This window comes from Macaca mulatta, chromosome X (assembly GCF_049350105.2).
Source record: "Macaca mulatta isolate MMU2019108-1 chromosome X, T2T-MMU8v2.0, whole genome shotgun sequence".
Lineage (NCBI taxonomy): Eukaryota > Metazoa > Chordata > Mammalia > Primates > Cercopithecidae > Macaca > Macaca mulatta.
The window spans coordinates 141,720,330-141,736,173 of record NC_133426.1 but is presented as its reverse complement, the minus strand read 5'-3'; the positions used below and the strand labels follow the sequence as shown (position 1 = coordinate 141,736,173).

The 15,844-nt window shown below is 39.0% G+C and overlaps 1 protein-coding gene and 1 pseudogene across 1 annotated transcript; both read left to right on the top strand.

Annotated features, from left to right (window-relative positions):
- Positions 1–528: 528 nt before the first annotated feature.
- On the top strand, positions 529–15,176 carry LOC709152 (cancer/testis antigen 55-like). Its single transcript, XM_001099972.4, has 6 exons — positions 529–652; positions 1,945–2,129; positions 11,604–11,748; positions 13,824–13,936; positions 14,634–14,821; positions 15,107–15,176. Exons 1-6 carry the CDS (start codon positions 529–531, stop codon positions 15,174–15,176), a joined length of 825 nt encoding a protein of 274 aa, XP_001099972.1.
- On the top strand, positions 12,067–12,147 carry LOC114675293 (small nucleolar RNA U3; annotated as a pseudogene).
- Positions 15,177–15,844: the final 668 nt, after the last annotated feature.

The window sequence follows — 15,844 nt, the reverse complement described above, 5'->3', positions numbered from 1 at the left end:
TGCTAAGCACCACGAATACAAGGGCAAGAATAGGATTTTTGGTTGCACAGCCGGTGTTTCAGGCACCCATCCTCCCAGGAAACCCAACAGAAGACCCTGTATCCCCTGAGTACACGCAAAACCCAAGCCCTCAAGCCATTTTCCCCAGGCCGTCTTAATGGTGCCCTCAGCCTTGATGGGAGGAGCCACGAGGTTCCCGCCCGTCACCTTTTAATAGCCACAGGAACCTGCCCACCCACCCACTGCACGCGCATTGGCTGGACAGTGGTTGAGGGTGGGCCCTGATGAGCGCATGCTCAGAGGGAAAAGCCAGAAGGGTACTTGTGAGCTCCTTTGGTGACTGCGGTTTCCCTGACTTTCCTGAGGGGGGCTCACTTACGTCTGGGTCCCATCCCACAGAGGCTGAGGAGGAGAAGCAGGAGGCGAGTCCCTGAGGAGACGCCGTGACCTGAGGGCTTCCTTTACTGAGGAGGTCTTGTGCTTCATCTGTCACAAGCGGTGTCCAGGCTGGTGGTGATAACTGGGACGATGCTCAGGCTTCTGAGACTTGCTTTGGCCTTTTTTCGGAGGACGGCTGACCCCGCAGAGCGGCAGGGCCCACAGCAGCAGGGTCCACAGCAGCAGGGCCCACAGCAGCAGGGGCTCCCACAAGGTATTCCTCTGTGTGTCCCCTAGTCCCCCACCTCAGAAGCCTCCCAATAGGGGCTCTGTCACCCCTGGCATGAGGCTGTGGTGACTCGGGCTGTTAACAGCACATGACGGCGGCTCCATCTTCTGTGTGTGCATGGGGAGGTGTCCGGAGTCCCCAACAAGTTCCTGAGAACCAACCCCCAAACTCTCCTGTCCATCGAAAGTGAGAAGGTGTTGACAGAGAAGACCTTGGAGACTTTACCGCCTGTGCTATTTCCCCACGTGGTTGTGCAGCACATGCCTATTTATATTTCCAGTAGGCGAGAAACTCCCTAATTTGCGAGTGAATTTAGGCTTGTATCCCAAATGGGAATGTAATTTGAAGCCAATGGGACGCCTCATACTTATCTGATCCCATAGGAGGGCAGAGAACCCGTTGTGTGGGCAGACTGCTGAAGTCAGATTCCTAAATGTTGCTTATCAGCTAGGCTCGTGTAGAATTTTAAAAAATAAATAAAAATAAATAATAATAATATGAAGAAGACAAAAGAAAGAAAACCATTCAGACTTTATTTTGGGCTGGCCTTCGATCTCCAGATATCTTCTAGTGTTTTGTCTGCTGAGATGGTTAAGTGTCTATAGAAGGTGCTACTCTTCATGTTGGTGATAATGATGAAGGGATATAATAGGAGCAGAAGCTTAGAGACTCTCATATGTAGATATGGTGATAACTCTCTTGTGCAAGGCACTCACAACTCTAGACAGTTGATGTGCATGTGTCAGTTAATATTCACAAACTGGGCACAGTGGCTCACACCTGTAATCCCAGCTCTTTGGGAGTTCCAGGTGGGTGGATCATTTGAGGCCAGGAGTTGGGGACCAGGCTGTGCAACATGGCAAAACCCCGTCTCTACCAATAATTCAAAAATTAGATGGGCGTGGCTGCACGCACCTCTAGTCCCAGCTAGTAGGGAGGCTGAGACATGAGAACTGCTTGAACCCAGGAGGCGGAGGTTGCCACGAGCCCAGATTGCGCCATTGCTCTCCAGCCTGGGCAGTGGAGCCAGACTCTGCTGAAAAAATTAAAAATTAATTGTAAATTTAAAAATTAAAATTTCAATAAATTTTTAAAAATGTACAACAACCCTATTAGGCAAAATCGTGATTGCTGTGGATTGACAGATGAAAACAAGATCAGAGACATTAAAAAAGCTTCTCTGCCCAGGTTTATGCAGATGGTGAGTGTAAGACATATTTGTAGTAGATGTTTGCATTTGAAGCTAATAATGTAACTTTTGTTTCTTTTCCTTGTAGGTGACACCCAGTTGAAAACTGTGCAGGGAGTTGTCACAAGTTTCTGTGGTGATTATGGCATGATTGATGAGTCGATCTACTTCAGTAGTGATGTTGTGACTGGCAACGTTCCTCTAAAAGTTGGACAAAAAGTTAATGTGGTTGTGGAAGAAAATAAAACACTTTATGCATTGAGAGCAATCAAGGTGAGATGTGCATGAATTTGGAAATTGTGTCTTATGCCAGTGGGCTTTCTTTCTGCATCTTTCTTTTCTTATATTAATCCAGCATCTCTGCTGTGATCCATAGAGTGGATGTCAACTGCAATTTGAAGCCCCACCCCTCTGAAGCTATAGGTTCTTCTGTTCTAATATTTGTAGTGATTTCTGCTTTAAAACATAAAAATTACTTATCTATTCTTCTAATCTTTAAACAATATGGGTAACAATAATAATTATTGAACTCTATATAATCCTGCAACTTCTTTCATCAGGTAAAAAAAAAAACATTTTCTGTAGTGTGCATTCATAGCAGTGGAATTGCTGTGTCAAACCATGTGCTTTGTAGACATTTTTATTTATTTATTTATTTATTTATTTATTTATTTATTTATTTATTTTTGAGATGGAGTCTCACTCTGCTGCCCAGGCTGGAGTGCAGTGGCCGGATCTCAGCTCACTGCAAGCTCTGCCTCCCAGGTTCATGCCATTCTCCTGCCTCAGCCTCCCGAGTAGCTGGGACTACAGGCGCCCGCCACCTCGCCCGACTAGTTTTTTGTATTTTTTTAGTTGAGATAGGGTTTCACCGGGTTAGCCAGGATGGTCTCGATCTCCTGACCTCGTGATCCGCCCGTCTCGGCCTCCCAAAGTGCTGGGATTACAGGCTTGAGCCACCGCGCCCGGCCTGTAGACATTTTTAAAAGAGCTTCGTGGAGGTATAATTCACAAACCACAAAACTCTCTTAAGGGTAAAATTCAATAACATTTTGCAAGTTTAAGGAGTCCTGACAATGTCACCTGAGTCCAGATATTTATCCATTCAGTGGCTACTACAGAATTATTCTTTAGCTCTATTGTACTGATTGATTCTCTCAGCAATAGGCTGTGAGACTGCCCATCTGCCCATATAGGCAAGGACAGCAATATTATCAATCTGAATCTTTGCAAATATGAGAAGGGAAAAGCAGTCTCATCATTCATTTGGAATTATTAAGGGTCTTAATAAGATTATAGCAAGTTTCCTTTCTTAGAACTACTTATACATTAGGGATATTTACGGCTATCTCTGTGGTAGGAAAATTAGATTTTTAACAGGAAAGTTTGTATTAGAAGCCCTTGTAGTATTTCGTCCGATACCATCTTTTTCCTTTGCTTTAAGTCTTTCATTCTTTTACAGCATTTATTGAGATATAAGTCACAAGACCATGCAATTCACTCATTTAAAGGGTACAATACAGTAGTTTTAATTTGGTCACAGAGTTAGGCAACCATCACCACAAACAATCTTAGAACATTTTCATCACTCAAAAAGGAAACTCCATAACCATTCGTAGTCTTTTTCCATTCCTTCGTGCTCTCCCAACTGTCCCCTCCCCCCGTAACATCCAGTCCCAGGCAATCACTTATCCAGTTTCTGTTTGTATATATTTGCCCATTCTGGACAGTTAAAAAAGGTTCCTTCAATTTTTAATAAATTGGAAAGTTGGGTTAGATTAAAAAAAAAAGGTTCCTTCTTTATAACTGTAATTATATCTTCTTTCAACAACATCTCCTCATTCCTCCATCCACCCTAACAAACCAAGCATCTGGTAATCACTATTCTACTCTACACTGCTATAAGAGCAACTTCTTTATAATCCTCAATTTAATGTGACTATGCAATATTTGTCTTTGTGTGACTGGTGTATTTCACTTACATATCATTCTTCAGGTTCATCCATGTTATCCCAAATGGCAAGATTTAGTTGTGTTTTATGGCTGAATGGTATTCCATTGTATATTTATACCACATTTCCTTTATCCACTCATCCGTATATGGACGCTTAGTTTGCTTTTGTTTCTTGCCTATTGTGAATAGGGTTGCAATAAACATGGAAGTGATGACATCTCTTTGACACACTGATGACACTCTCTTTGAATACATGCTCAGTAGTGGGATTCATGGATAGTGTGATAGTTCCATTGTTAAAATTTTGGGGAACCTCCATACTGTTTTCCTTAATGGCTGTAACAATTTATATCCCACAAACCGTGCATAAATGTTCCAATTTCTTCACATCCTTGCCACCACTTGTTATCTCTTTTCTTTTCAGTGTTAGCCATTTTAACATGCGTGAGGTGGTACCTCTATGGTTTTGATTTGCATTATCCCAGTGTTAAAGAAGGTGAGCATTTTTTCATATGCCTGTTGGCCGTTTGTATGTCTCCTTTTGAGAAATGTCTATTCAGGTCTTTTGCTAATTTTTAATAGGATTATTTGATTTCTTGCTATTGAGTTGTTGAAGTTATTCATACATTTTGGAAACTGATCCCTTACTAGATGTATAGATTGCCAATGTTTTCTCCTGTCCTATAGATTATCTCTCCACTCTTTGATGGTTTCCTTTGTGGTATCAAAGCTTTTTAGTTCGATGTAACCTCCCATTGGTCTGTTTTTTCTTTTGTTGCCTTTGTTTTTGAGGTCCTATTTTTGAAATATCATAGCCCAGAACAGTGTCATGGAGCTTTCCCCCTATGTCTCATTCTTGTAGTTTCATAGGTTTGTGTCTTCCTTTTAAAGCTTTAAGTCATTTTGAGTTGATTTATATACATGCTGAGAGATAAGGGTGGAAATTCATTTTTCTCAGATGAATATTCAGTTATTTTCAACATCATTAATTGAAGAGACTGTACTTTCTCAACATTATGTGTTCTCGGGCCTTTTGTCGAAAATCAGTTGACTGTAAATGCACGAATTTCATTCCAGTCTGTGTATTCTGCTCCATTGGTTGATGTATCTGTTTTTATACTGGTACTATGCTGTTATGCTTACTGTAGCTTTGTCATATGTTTTGACATCAAGTAGTGTGATGCCTCCAGCTTTGTCTTTGTATTTCAGACTGCTTTGGCTATCTGGAATCTTTTGTGGTTCCATACAAATTTTAGGAGTGTTTCCTCTATTTCCAAGAAGAATGTCATTGGTATTTTCATAGCAGTTGCATTGAATCTGTAGATTTCTTTAGGATACAGACATTTTAACAATATTTATTCTTCTTGTCCATGAACACATGATACATTTCCATTCATTCCTGCCTCATTCAATTTCCTTCGTCAATGGTTTATATATAGTTTTCGGTGTTGCAATCCTTCACGTCCTTGGTTAAATTTATTCCTATTTTATTTTTTTTGAAGTTGTTCTAAATGGGATTGTTTCTTGATATATTTTTCTGATAGTTCAGTATTGGTGTGTAGAAATGCTACTGATTCTTGCATGTTATTTGTGTGTTGTGCCACTTTCCTGAATTTGTTTATTAGACCTAGAAGCTTTTCGGTGGTGTCTTCAGGGTTATTTATATGTAAGAGTTTCCCATCTGCAAACAGGGCCAATCTAAATTCTTCCTTTTAAATTTAGATGCCTTTTGTTTCTTCTTGCCTAATTTCTCTGGCTAGCACTTCCAGAACTATGTGTGATAGGATGGGCAAAAGTGGACATTTCTGTCTTGCTTTAGGTCTTAGAGGAAAAGCCTGCAACATTTCCCCCATTCAGTATTATGTTACCTGTGTGTTTACCATATATGACCTTTATTGTGTTGAGGTGCACTCCTCCTATATCAAGTTTGTGGAGTTTTTATCACAGAGGGATGTGGAATTCGGTCAAATGCTTTTCCTGCTTAAATTGGAATGATCCTATGGCTTTTGTGCTTCATTCATGCGATATGTCACATTTATTGATTTGTGCATGTTGAAACTTCCTTACATCCCAGGATGAATCCCTCTGGAACACGATGAATGATGTTTTTAATGTGCTGTTGAATTTGGTTTACTAATACTTTCTTAAAGATTTTTGCAACTGTGTTCATCAGGAATTTTGGCATGTAGTTTTCTTGTTTTCTCTTTTTTCTGTCTCCTTGTCTGGGTTTTCTACCAGGGTAATGCAGGTGTGATAGAATGCATTTGGAAGTGTTCCTTTCTTGTTTTGTTTTTGGTTTTGGTTTTGGAATAGTTTTAAAAGTAGAGCTATTAATTCTTCTTTATTTATAAATTTGGTATTATTAAGATGGGAGGTAATTCTGTCTTAGACTCTTAATTGATGGGGGATTTTTTATTACTGTATCACTTTCCTCACTCGTTAATTGTCTGTTCAGAGTTTCCATTTCTTCACCATTACATCCTGATAGGTTGTATGTGTCCAGGAATGTATCCATTTCTTCTGGCTTGTCCTATTTGTAGGCAGATGATTGTTCACAATAGTCCTTATGATCCATTTTATTTTGGTGATGTCAATTGAAAAAATCCTTTTTCAACTTTGATTTTATTTATTTGAATATTCTTTTTTCCTTAGTCTAGCTAAAGTTTTGTTGATTTGCTTTACCTCTTCAAGAAACCAACTCATAGTTTCATTGATATTTGTATTGTTCTTCTCATGTCTATTTCATTTATTTCTGCTGTGACTTTTATGATTTATGTCCTACTACTTTTGAATTATATATTTTTTCTTGTTCCTCAAGGTGCAGTGTGAGGTTGTTTATTTAAGATGTATCTTTTCTTCTGAGGTAGGCTTTATTGATGTAAACTTCACTTTTAGAATTGCTTTTGCTGTATTTCATGGGTTTTCATGTGTTGTGCCTTCATTTTGCTTTATCTCAAGAAATGTTTTACACTTTTCTTTAAATTTCCTCATTGACCCATTGGTTATTTAGGAGCATGTTGTTTAATTTCCATCTACTTTTAAAGTTTCCAAAGTTCCTTCTTTTATTGATTCCTAGTGTTTTACCATTGTGGTTAAAGAAGTGATTTGATGTTATTTTAAACTCCGTTAATTTGCTAGTACCTGTTTTGTGGCCTGCCCCATAATCTATCCTCCAGAATGTTCCACATGCAGTTGGAAAGAATATGTGTTTTGCAGTATTTGGATGGAATATTCTGTAAATGACTGTTAGGTTCATTTGCTCCGGGGTGCAGATAAATCTCACTTTTTGTGGGGTCAATGTTCTGTCTGAACAATCTATTCATTGTTGCAAGTTGGATATTGAAGTCACCTACTATTATTGCATTGCACTCTATCTCAGCATTTGGACCTTAATATTTGCTTCATATATTTAAGTGCTGCTATGTTGGGTGCATATTTTTGAAAATCATTATATCCTCTTGATGAATTGACCCCGTCATCATTATATAATGATCTTCTTGGTCTCTTTTCACAGTTTGCGATTTAAAGCCTATTTTATTTGAAATCAGTTTAGCTGCTCCTGCTCTCTTTTGGTTTCCTTTTACATGGAAGAATGTCTTTTTTCATGTCTTCACTTTCAGTTTACGAATGTCCTTTAAGGAGAAGTGGGTCTCTCATAGGTTTGGTTATTGTTGTTTTTAATCCATTCAGCTACTCTGTGTATTTTAGTTGGAGAATGTCATCCATTTCTATCAAGGTAATTATTGATAGGTAAGGATTTATTGTTGTCATTTAGACAATTTTTTTCTACTTATTTTGTAGGTAAATTCTGCCTTTCTTCTTCCTCTTTTACTGTCTGTCTTGATGGATAAGAGATTTTTCTCTATTAGTATGTTTTGTTTACTTGATATTTTAAAATGTGTCTATTACATGATTTTTTTCTTTGTGGTTAGTATGACGCTTACAAAAACATAATCACAACAGTTTATTTTACTGATAACATAACTTTGATCACAAAATAAAAACACTCTATCATTTAACTCCACCCTCGGATTTTGAGTTTTCTGTTTTACACTTTACACCTGTTTATGTTTTATATCCCTTAACAAATTATTGTGCTTATTTTATTTTTACTAGTTCCGTTCCTTAACCATTATGTGAAAGATATAAGAGATCTGGACACCATTGTTACCATATTAGAGTATTCTGAATTGGTGTGGTTACTTTCACTAGTGAGTTTTATACCTCCAGATGTTTTTGCATTACTCATTAGCACACTTATGTCAGCTGGAAGAACTCTCCATAGGCTTTCTTGTAAGACAGTTGTGGCGGTGATGAAGTTTCTCAGCTGTGATTTCTCTGTAAAAGTCTTTATCTCCCCTTCACTTCTTGGTACATTATTCTTGTTTAGAGATTTTTTTTTTCCTTCAGCTCTTTGAATATATCATCCCACTCTCTTCTGGCCTATTACGCTTCTGCTGCGAAGTGTTCTGGTAGGCATATTGCAACTGCCTCATATGTGATTCACGTCTTTCCTCTTGCAGCTGTCGGGATCCTCTCTTTCTCTTTCATCTTTGACACTTTGATTTTAATATGTCATGACGTAATCTATTTGGATCGTATCTTACTGCAGAACTTTGGTCTTCCAGTACCTAGACGTTTGTAACTTTCTCTGGGTTTGGATGGCTCTCTGTTATTATTTTTTAAATAATCTTTCTACCCCTTTTTCAATCTCTCCTTCCTCTTGAATGTGAATGACTCATACTATTGCCCTGTTGATATTGTCCAAAAATCCAATAAGTTTTTTTTCCTTTTGTGTCCCTCCTTTTTCTTTTGTCTCCTTTGACTGAGTATTTTCGATGAAGCTGTCTCCAAGTTTACAGATTCTTTATTTTGCTCAATCAATTTTCCTGTGGATGTTCTCTATTGTGTACTTCCTTCATTGTATTTTTTGATTTCAGGATTTGTTTGGCTTTTTAAGTTCCTTCAATCTTTCTCTCAAATTACTCTGGTAAAGTCTCAATCATTTCTCCGTAATTGTTTTTGAGGTTCACAGAGCATGTGGAAAATAGATATTTTGAATTATTTGTTAAACAACTCATACATTCCTATCACTCTAGGGTCAATTGCTGGCGCCTTGTTTTGTCAGTTTGGTGATGTCATGTTTTCCTTATTGTTCTTGATCTTTGTGGTCATGTGTTTATATCTGCATATTGAAGAAGTAGGTATTCATTTCAGTCTTTGCAGTCTAGCTTTTAGGGGACATCCTTTAGCAGTAAGCCTGTCCGGAAACTCTATATAGGTCTCTTTTGGTCCTTATGTTTGTGAACACTGCAGCTATTGAAGCACTTGGGGGCGTCCTAATCCCAGGGACACAGTGACAGATGCTTCAATGGCATGCACTCCCTTAACTATTGAGTCTGGTGCCTTGCAAGACTGGAATCCAAGGCTCCATTCACTGACAACTCCCTGTTGTAGTAGAATATTCTGAGCATAAGGCCAGTGGAATCACTGGCAGAGATGTGGGCCAGGTATTGAGTTTGTTTTGCTGTGGCTGTGGCTTCCTGTCTGGTGCCAGGGTGAGCCTAGAGATTTGGTCCACAAGTACCATCTTGGAGTCAGGGGACATGGGCTTCTGTCAAGTGGTGGCACATAGTGTGAAAGGCCTGCTATTGGGTTCCAAGGCAATGTCCTATGCTTGCTACTCTCTTTCCTCCAGGTGGATGGTATCTGTCTCCATGCTGTGCTGTTGAAGGTTGGGGAAGGGGTGATGTGGGTAATGTAAAACTGTCTTTACTACCCTCTTCAATGCATCTTTTCTTATTTTCATGCTACAACTGGGTACCATGGCCTCTCACCTGGTTTTCTTCTCTCAAGTGACGGTATTTTCATACAAGGATAGTTTTTCACATTGATGTTTCTGCAGGGGGACCATCACTGGACAGTCCCTTTTCTCCATCTTGCTCCCCTCCTCCCCCATCTGTTTAATTTTTACATACTATAAATATGTCCATCTTGTCCATGTGACTTCTGTGTTCAGGAAGTAACCTTAGACTAATTCTAACACATAATTTACATGAGTATTCACTTAGCTTTTCTTCTGGAAGTCATTAATTTATTTATATCTAAACATATAGTCAGCCTGGGTTTGTTTTCTGTGTATACGACTGAGAGAAGGATCTGCGTCTTGTTTCATTACTGGCTATTCAGTTGCCCTCAACATTAATTGGATAATCCACTTTGCCGCTATCGTATTGAAATGCCACTTATGTCATACAACACATTACCACAAACATTTGTATCTGTTTGTACCTGCTGTTGTGTTGGTGGTATTTCCAAGGCATAAGAAACAGTGTTGGGAGCCACGAAACATGGGCAAAGCTTTAGTCTGCAGTATGTCTGTGAGTTGGTGTGGAGTCAAAGAACAGAGAGCTCCAAGGGTGCTGTGGGTCATCCACTGGGATACCGACGGAAGTGGTGGTAGATAGTGGACGGGAAGCTAATGCCTCATTCCTCATGACAGTAAGTGAGGGAGAAATAAACATCAGATTGGTATTGACAGCTGGAAAGACACCAGTTAAGAAATGTGAAGAGCAGCAAACTAGGGTATTTTTAAAACCATGAAAATCAATTACGACTCAGTGGCTCAAGTTTCCATCAGAAGTCTTTGAACAAAAAATTCCAACCCTAGGAGTTTATCCTATAGTTAAGTCAGACAAGTAGTCCAAATGTTAGGACACAAGCAAAATGTCTAATTACGTGGAATTGGGTTAGTAAATTACAGCACATCCATTAACTGGGATTCCCTATGACTCCTTCCCTTCTCGTGTTATTTAAAAACTTTTGTGTTCATTTTAGGTGATATTTTAATACCGAATACAGTGCTAATTTGCTTTTAAAACTGATATATATGTATTTGTGCACAGGTGAAAACATAAGGATGAGTGTTACTGCCAAAATGTAGTCCCTGGTGGTCTCTCGGTAATGGAATATGGATTATGGGGTAACTGCTTTTTGCTGTCTGCTTATCTGCTTTTTTTTCTACTTTTAGTATAATGAACTTGCATTATTTCTGTAAGTTTTAAGGATTATAAAATAAGGACTATTACACTTCCAGTAAGGAAAAAGGTTTGTATGCCTCTCTATTGTAGATAAAGTAAAGCCCTAATTTGACCTGGTTTATTGAACCTCTCCCAGTTGAGGGTATTGTTCCAACTTTATCTTGTGCTTCTGTCTCCTAGGCCTGGATCTCAAATGTTAGGGTTTTGCTCCCTAGGCTCCTAACTTCTGTTGTTTTTCCTCTGTCTCCCTGCTCCTCTACCCCTGTTTACAAGGTTACACCTCTGTCTTCTTTCACAACCCAGCACAAATCTGACTTCCCCCAAGCAATGCTGCTATTTTCTCCCTGTCTGAAATATTCTCCCTCTAGATAATTCACAGAAACCGTCTTTGAGCTAGTTTTATATCCTTCATCGCAACTTGCTTACGACTAGGTATCTTTCCACTTTACTGTCATTTCACTGCAAATTCCTGCGGGTAAAGGATGGTATTTTTTAAATCTGGGAATCTAGTGGTTCGAGGGCATTAAACTTGGGTACGCAATTAATATTTTGGGATACATTTCACAATTCATGAAGCACACACATGATATTTACCATCATCTCAAGTCTGTGGTCCATTTACCACATGAACTATATTCACCAGTGTTTAGGATGGCTGTTGAAAATATTTTTGGATACCAGTGTTTTAACCATGTAAGTTCTCATGCTTAAATTTGTATTATTTTTGAAGTAACTCTTTCGTAAATCTTACAGGTGGATGTTGTGCCTCACTGTCTTTACGGTGCTGGACCCTCAGACTCAGGAACCAGACTTTTAATTGCATGTGTTACTTCTATAAGTGAAGATACTATTTATGTTAGTGACAGCATTTATTGCTCCATAGACATTGCTGCTGAAGGTATGATTTAGATTTTGAGATATATGATGTAATTCTTAATTTTTTGAGAGGATTTTAGTCCTAGAACAACCTTTACAGTGTACTTGGCTTCAGTCAATGGCTCTTCAATATTAGAGGTAAACCTTTCCAGTTGAAATTATGTGCAATATAAGGGCAAATAGGCAGTATTTTAAAATGTCTGCTGTCGTCTATTGTGTGTTCATTTGTTTGATTCCCTCAGTAATGCCTGGATATATTTTTCATTCACATGATAATTTAATCTCTAATCAAGAAAACAATCCTACAAGTACATAGAGACACTATTTTTAATACCCTTCAGAGACAATACTTGCAGGGATCATTTCTGTAGTTGGTTACTAGAGAAGTTTCTGTGACAGAGTAGACTACCAAATTTTAAAAGAATGCTTTAAACAGAATTGGAGATAGTGCCTTGTGGCTGTGTGTGTGTGTGTGTGTGTGTGTGTGTGTGTTGTTGAATTCTCTTTGTAATCAGCAGATGTGTTCTAATATTTAGCTTATACCCAAAGATACACTTTTTTTGTTACTTTTGTCTATTGCAGCTGTCATATAGCTTGGGTAAAAAGGGGGAGAATAGTTCTGCTTCCCCAGGCAGCTTGCTAGTTTGTTTCTTTTGTGCAAAAACAGGACTCTGACCTGAATTTTGTTTTAAGATGTTGACTCTGTCTGCTTTGTCAAGAAGAGACTATGAGGGGAAGAGTGGAGTCAGGAAATCAGTCAGGATAATGTTGTAATATTCCTGGTGAGAGTTGATAGAGATGTGAATGAAAGTGGAGAAGTGGAGGACCTAAGGATTGAGTTGACTCTGGATTTATTTTGAAGTTAGAGAAGAACCCAGGAGGTAATGGATTAGATCTTTGATGTGGAGGAAAGATGAGTCCAAGGTACCTCCAAAGTCTTTTGTTTGAGCAGTGGTGAGGGTGGAGTGGCCAGTTTGTGACGTAGACGACTGAGACAAGCAAAAGTTGGTGAATACTGAGAATACCAACAGCTCAGCTTTACACACCTTAGATTGATGTAAGCATATGGAGAATTGAACCTGAGGTTGGTTAGAGTTGGAGGCATATACATTTTAGAGTCATTGGCCCATAGATATACGGTACATACACACTAAAGAAATGTGTGTAAATTAACAGAGAGAGAGAGAGAGAGAAGTCTAACACTGTGTCTAGTGTCATTCTACAATGCCGGATCCTAAGGTGGAGAATTGTTTCACTTTGTTGATATTGCTAGTTTTCTGGAGTCATTGTGGCAATTTACTGTCTCACTTGCAGTTGGGATTTTCATTTGCTTCACATTCTTTCATGTAACTTTGTTATCCTGTGACTCACTTTTAACTTACTGTAAACTTCGGTTTGAAACTCCGTGGTCTTAACTATAACCTGTGAGGCACAGCCTTAAGAGTTCATCAGCTGAACACAACATCAGGGGAAATTCATTGATTCTGAAAGTAACATTTCCTAGTGGGACTGCAACCACTACTACCAATCAACAGTTATTTGGTGGTTACTATGCGCCAGCGATGATCCTGTGTGTATCGCACATATCAACTAATTCTCACAGCAGCTGCGTATCATGAAGGCTACTTATCGTGCTTCTCATTTTATAGATGAAGAAAATGAGGCACAGACAGATTAAGCACCTTGGCTAAGGTTGACAGCTGAGTGAGTGGCAGTGTCAAGATTCGAAGCCACGTAGCCAGGTTCAAACTTGTGCTCTTACCTATACTTTTGACTGCCTCTCACTAAGGAGTTGTGAACAGGAACAACTTGTTTGTTTAGTAAATCCTGTGCTGCCCCCTTAGATTAACTGTGATGCATGGTTCACACTTTCCTTCATTTGACTTTGTTAAATCAGTAGAGGAGAATCAATGCCTAAGACTTATAAACATCTTTTCGAACTTAGAGATTTACAGTGTATCTGTTTAAATATGTGCAAAATGGACTTTAGTTCTAGCAGAACTGACTTTAAAGTAGTACACTATCAAATAACGTGTGAAATTAAACGTGACTTAGTTAAGAGATCATGACACTCGTATTTCTCCATGACTGTTTTAGATTTTGTGCCTTATAAGGGTGACTTGTTAGAAGTTGAATATGCCACCGAGCTAAGCATCTCAAACATCAAGGCAAGCTCTGTGAAGCCCACCCGTTGTATTCATGTGGAAGAGGTAATTTCTTTCCGGTTCCTCCCGTCATCAGTTTCTGATAACACTTCCTTTGGTGGTAATTTTGGTGCCCAGGATTCTGTTGGGCATAATGGGAATAACAGAAAATATGAAGAAATACATTATTTGCCAATGAAGGAGCCACTTTTCTTATTGAAAAGGCAGGACTTCCCAAAGGAAATAATTAGAAAATTATGTGGAACAAGCACATGATTAAGTTCTAAATTGTGCATTTTAATCGATACCCAAATGTTATTAGAATCTTCCAACAACAGGAGGAAGAAAAACAATCTTTGTGCCAGAAAAATTGTAGGGAAAGAATGAGCGGAGTATATTGTGGGACTTGAGCTTACCAGTAAATGCTGAGAACGATTTAGTTATTGGAGTCTGAATATGAGCAGGCAGTTCAGGGCAATAGAGGGTAATGAACATATTTTGGTAATATTTAGAGCAGGATTTCTCATCAGAGACTCCGGTCTCATCCCTGGAGAATCTGATTTAATTGGTCTGAGGTGCAGCATGGACGTGGGTATTCTTACAAAGTACCCCTGGTGTTAGCAATGAACCAACCAGGTTGGGAATCATTGATTTGCATCAAAGTCACCTGCACTCATGCAGGACCCAGAATGGAGGAGGTGCACAGCAGGTTACAGTGACTATCAGACTTTTTCATAATCATTTCCATTATTTGTACTCACAGGTCCGCATTACTAGCGTACATGGAAGAAATGGGGTGATAGATTATACTATCTTTTTCACCTTGGAGTCTGTGAAAATTCCTGATGGATACGTACCTCAAGTAGACGATATCGTCAATGTGGTCATGGTGGAGAACATTCAGTTCTGCTGTAATTGGAGAGCGTTTTCTATCACCCCAGCGCAAAAATTGTAATGACAAAGCATTTTAATCTGTTTATCTTTCCTTTATAAGCAGTAAAGGGGTTGGTTTAACTGAAAAGGTTAGCTTAGTAAGCCTAAACAGTATTTTATATATGACTTTCCTGGCAAATCTAATTGAGATACTGGCCAGTTCAATTGGACCATGAACCCAGCTTAGGGAAATAACTTATCAATTAAAAAGCATGCTAAATTAGCTTGCTAGTCACTGAAGGAAAGGAGTTCTTAGTTAAAATGAACACTGCCATTAAATTTGAATTTTATGTCTCTCATTAGGAGCAGCAGATTCCAGGATGACAGAGGCCTGGGACGGCCCAAAAGGGAACGTCGGAGCCAAAGCGTTTAACTGAAAAGACAGCAGGGACAGCATGTTAAAGGCATGATTTAAAGTTACAATTTGACTTCAGTTTTGAGCCCCGTTATGCTGTCTGTACAATTTGTATTGCTCCACAGCCTCTTTCATCTTCTGTCACCCTCATAACTTGCGATGTTTATTGTTTCCCTTGTTCCTTCTTCCCCATACTAGAATGTAAACTCCACAATGGCAGGATGTCTTCTGGTCTGTTTTTTGTTTGTTTGTTTGTTTGTTGTTTTTTTTCTTTGTTTGTTTGTTTGTTTTTTCTGTTTTCATCAAAGCATCACCAAGCACTTAGAAGAGTGCCTGGAAGACTCAAGGGGCAGATAAAATGTTAAGTTCAATGACTGAATGATTGGGCCAGCAACGATGTTTAGCTGTGGTTCATTCATCGCTGGTTCCTTAGGAATAAAATTGTTGAGCAATGCATTAAGACCTCTGTTGATTTTTAAACAACACAAACAACCATAGAAAGCCGACTCTGCTGTACATGAGCCTCTGTGAGCCACTTTGTTGCAGAGGTGCAGAATAGTTGAAGTCATGAAGAAACGTACAAACACAGAGTCCCTCGAGGGAAGGACAAGCTGCTTACCCACTGGGAAGGGTTATACTAAAATCCCACAAGTACACCCCATGAAACTTCATGCTTTCGTCTAACA

Excerpts from the sequence above, each read along its gene's own strand:
- LOC709152 (XM_001099972.4), top strand. The coding sequence starts at position 529 with ATGCTCAGGCTTCTGAGACTTGCTTTGGCCTTTTTTCGGAGGACGGCT. Across the intron at positions 653-1,944 it reads GCAGCAGGGGCTCCCACAAG|GTGACACCCAGTTGAAAACT; the intron begins GTATTCCTCTGT and ends TTTTCCTTGTAG. Across the intron at positions 13,937-14,633 it reads GTTGTATTCATGTGGAAGAG|GTCCGCATTACTAGCGTACA; the intron begins GTAATTTCTTTC and ends TTGTACTCACAG.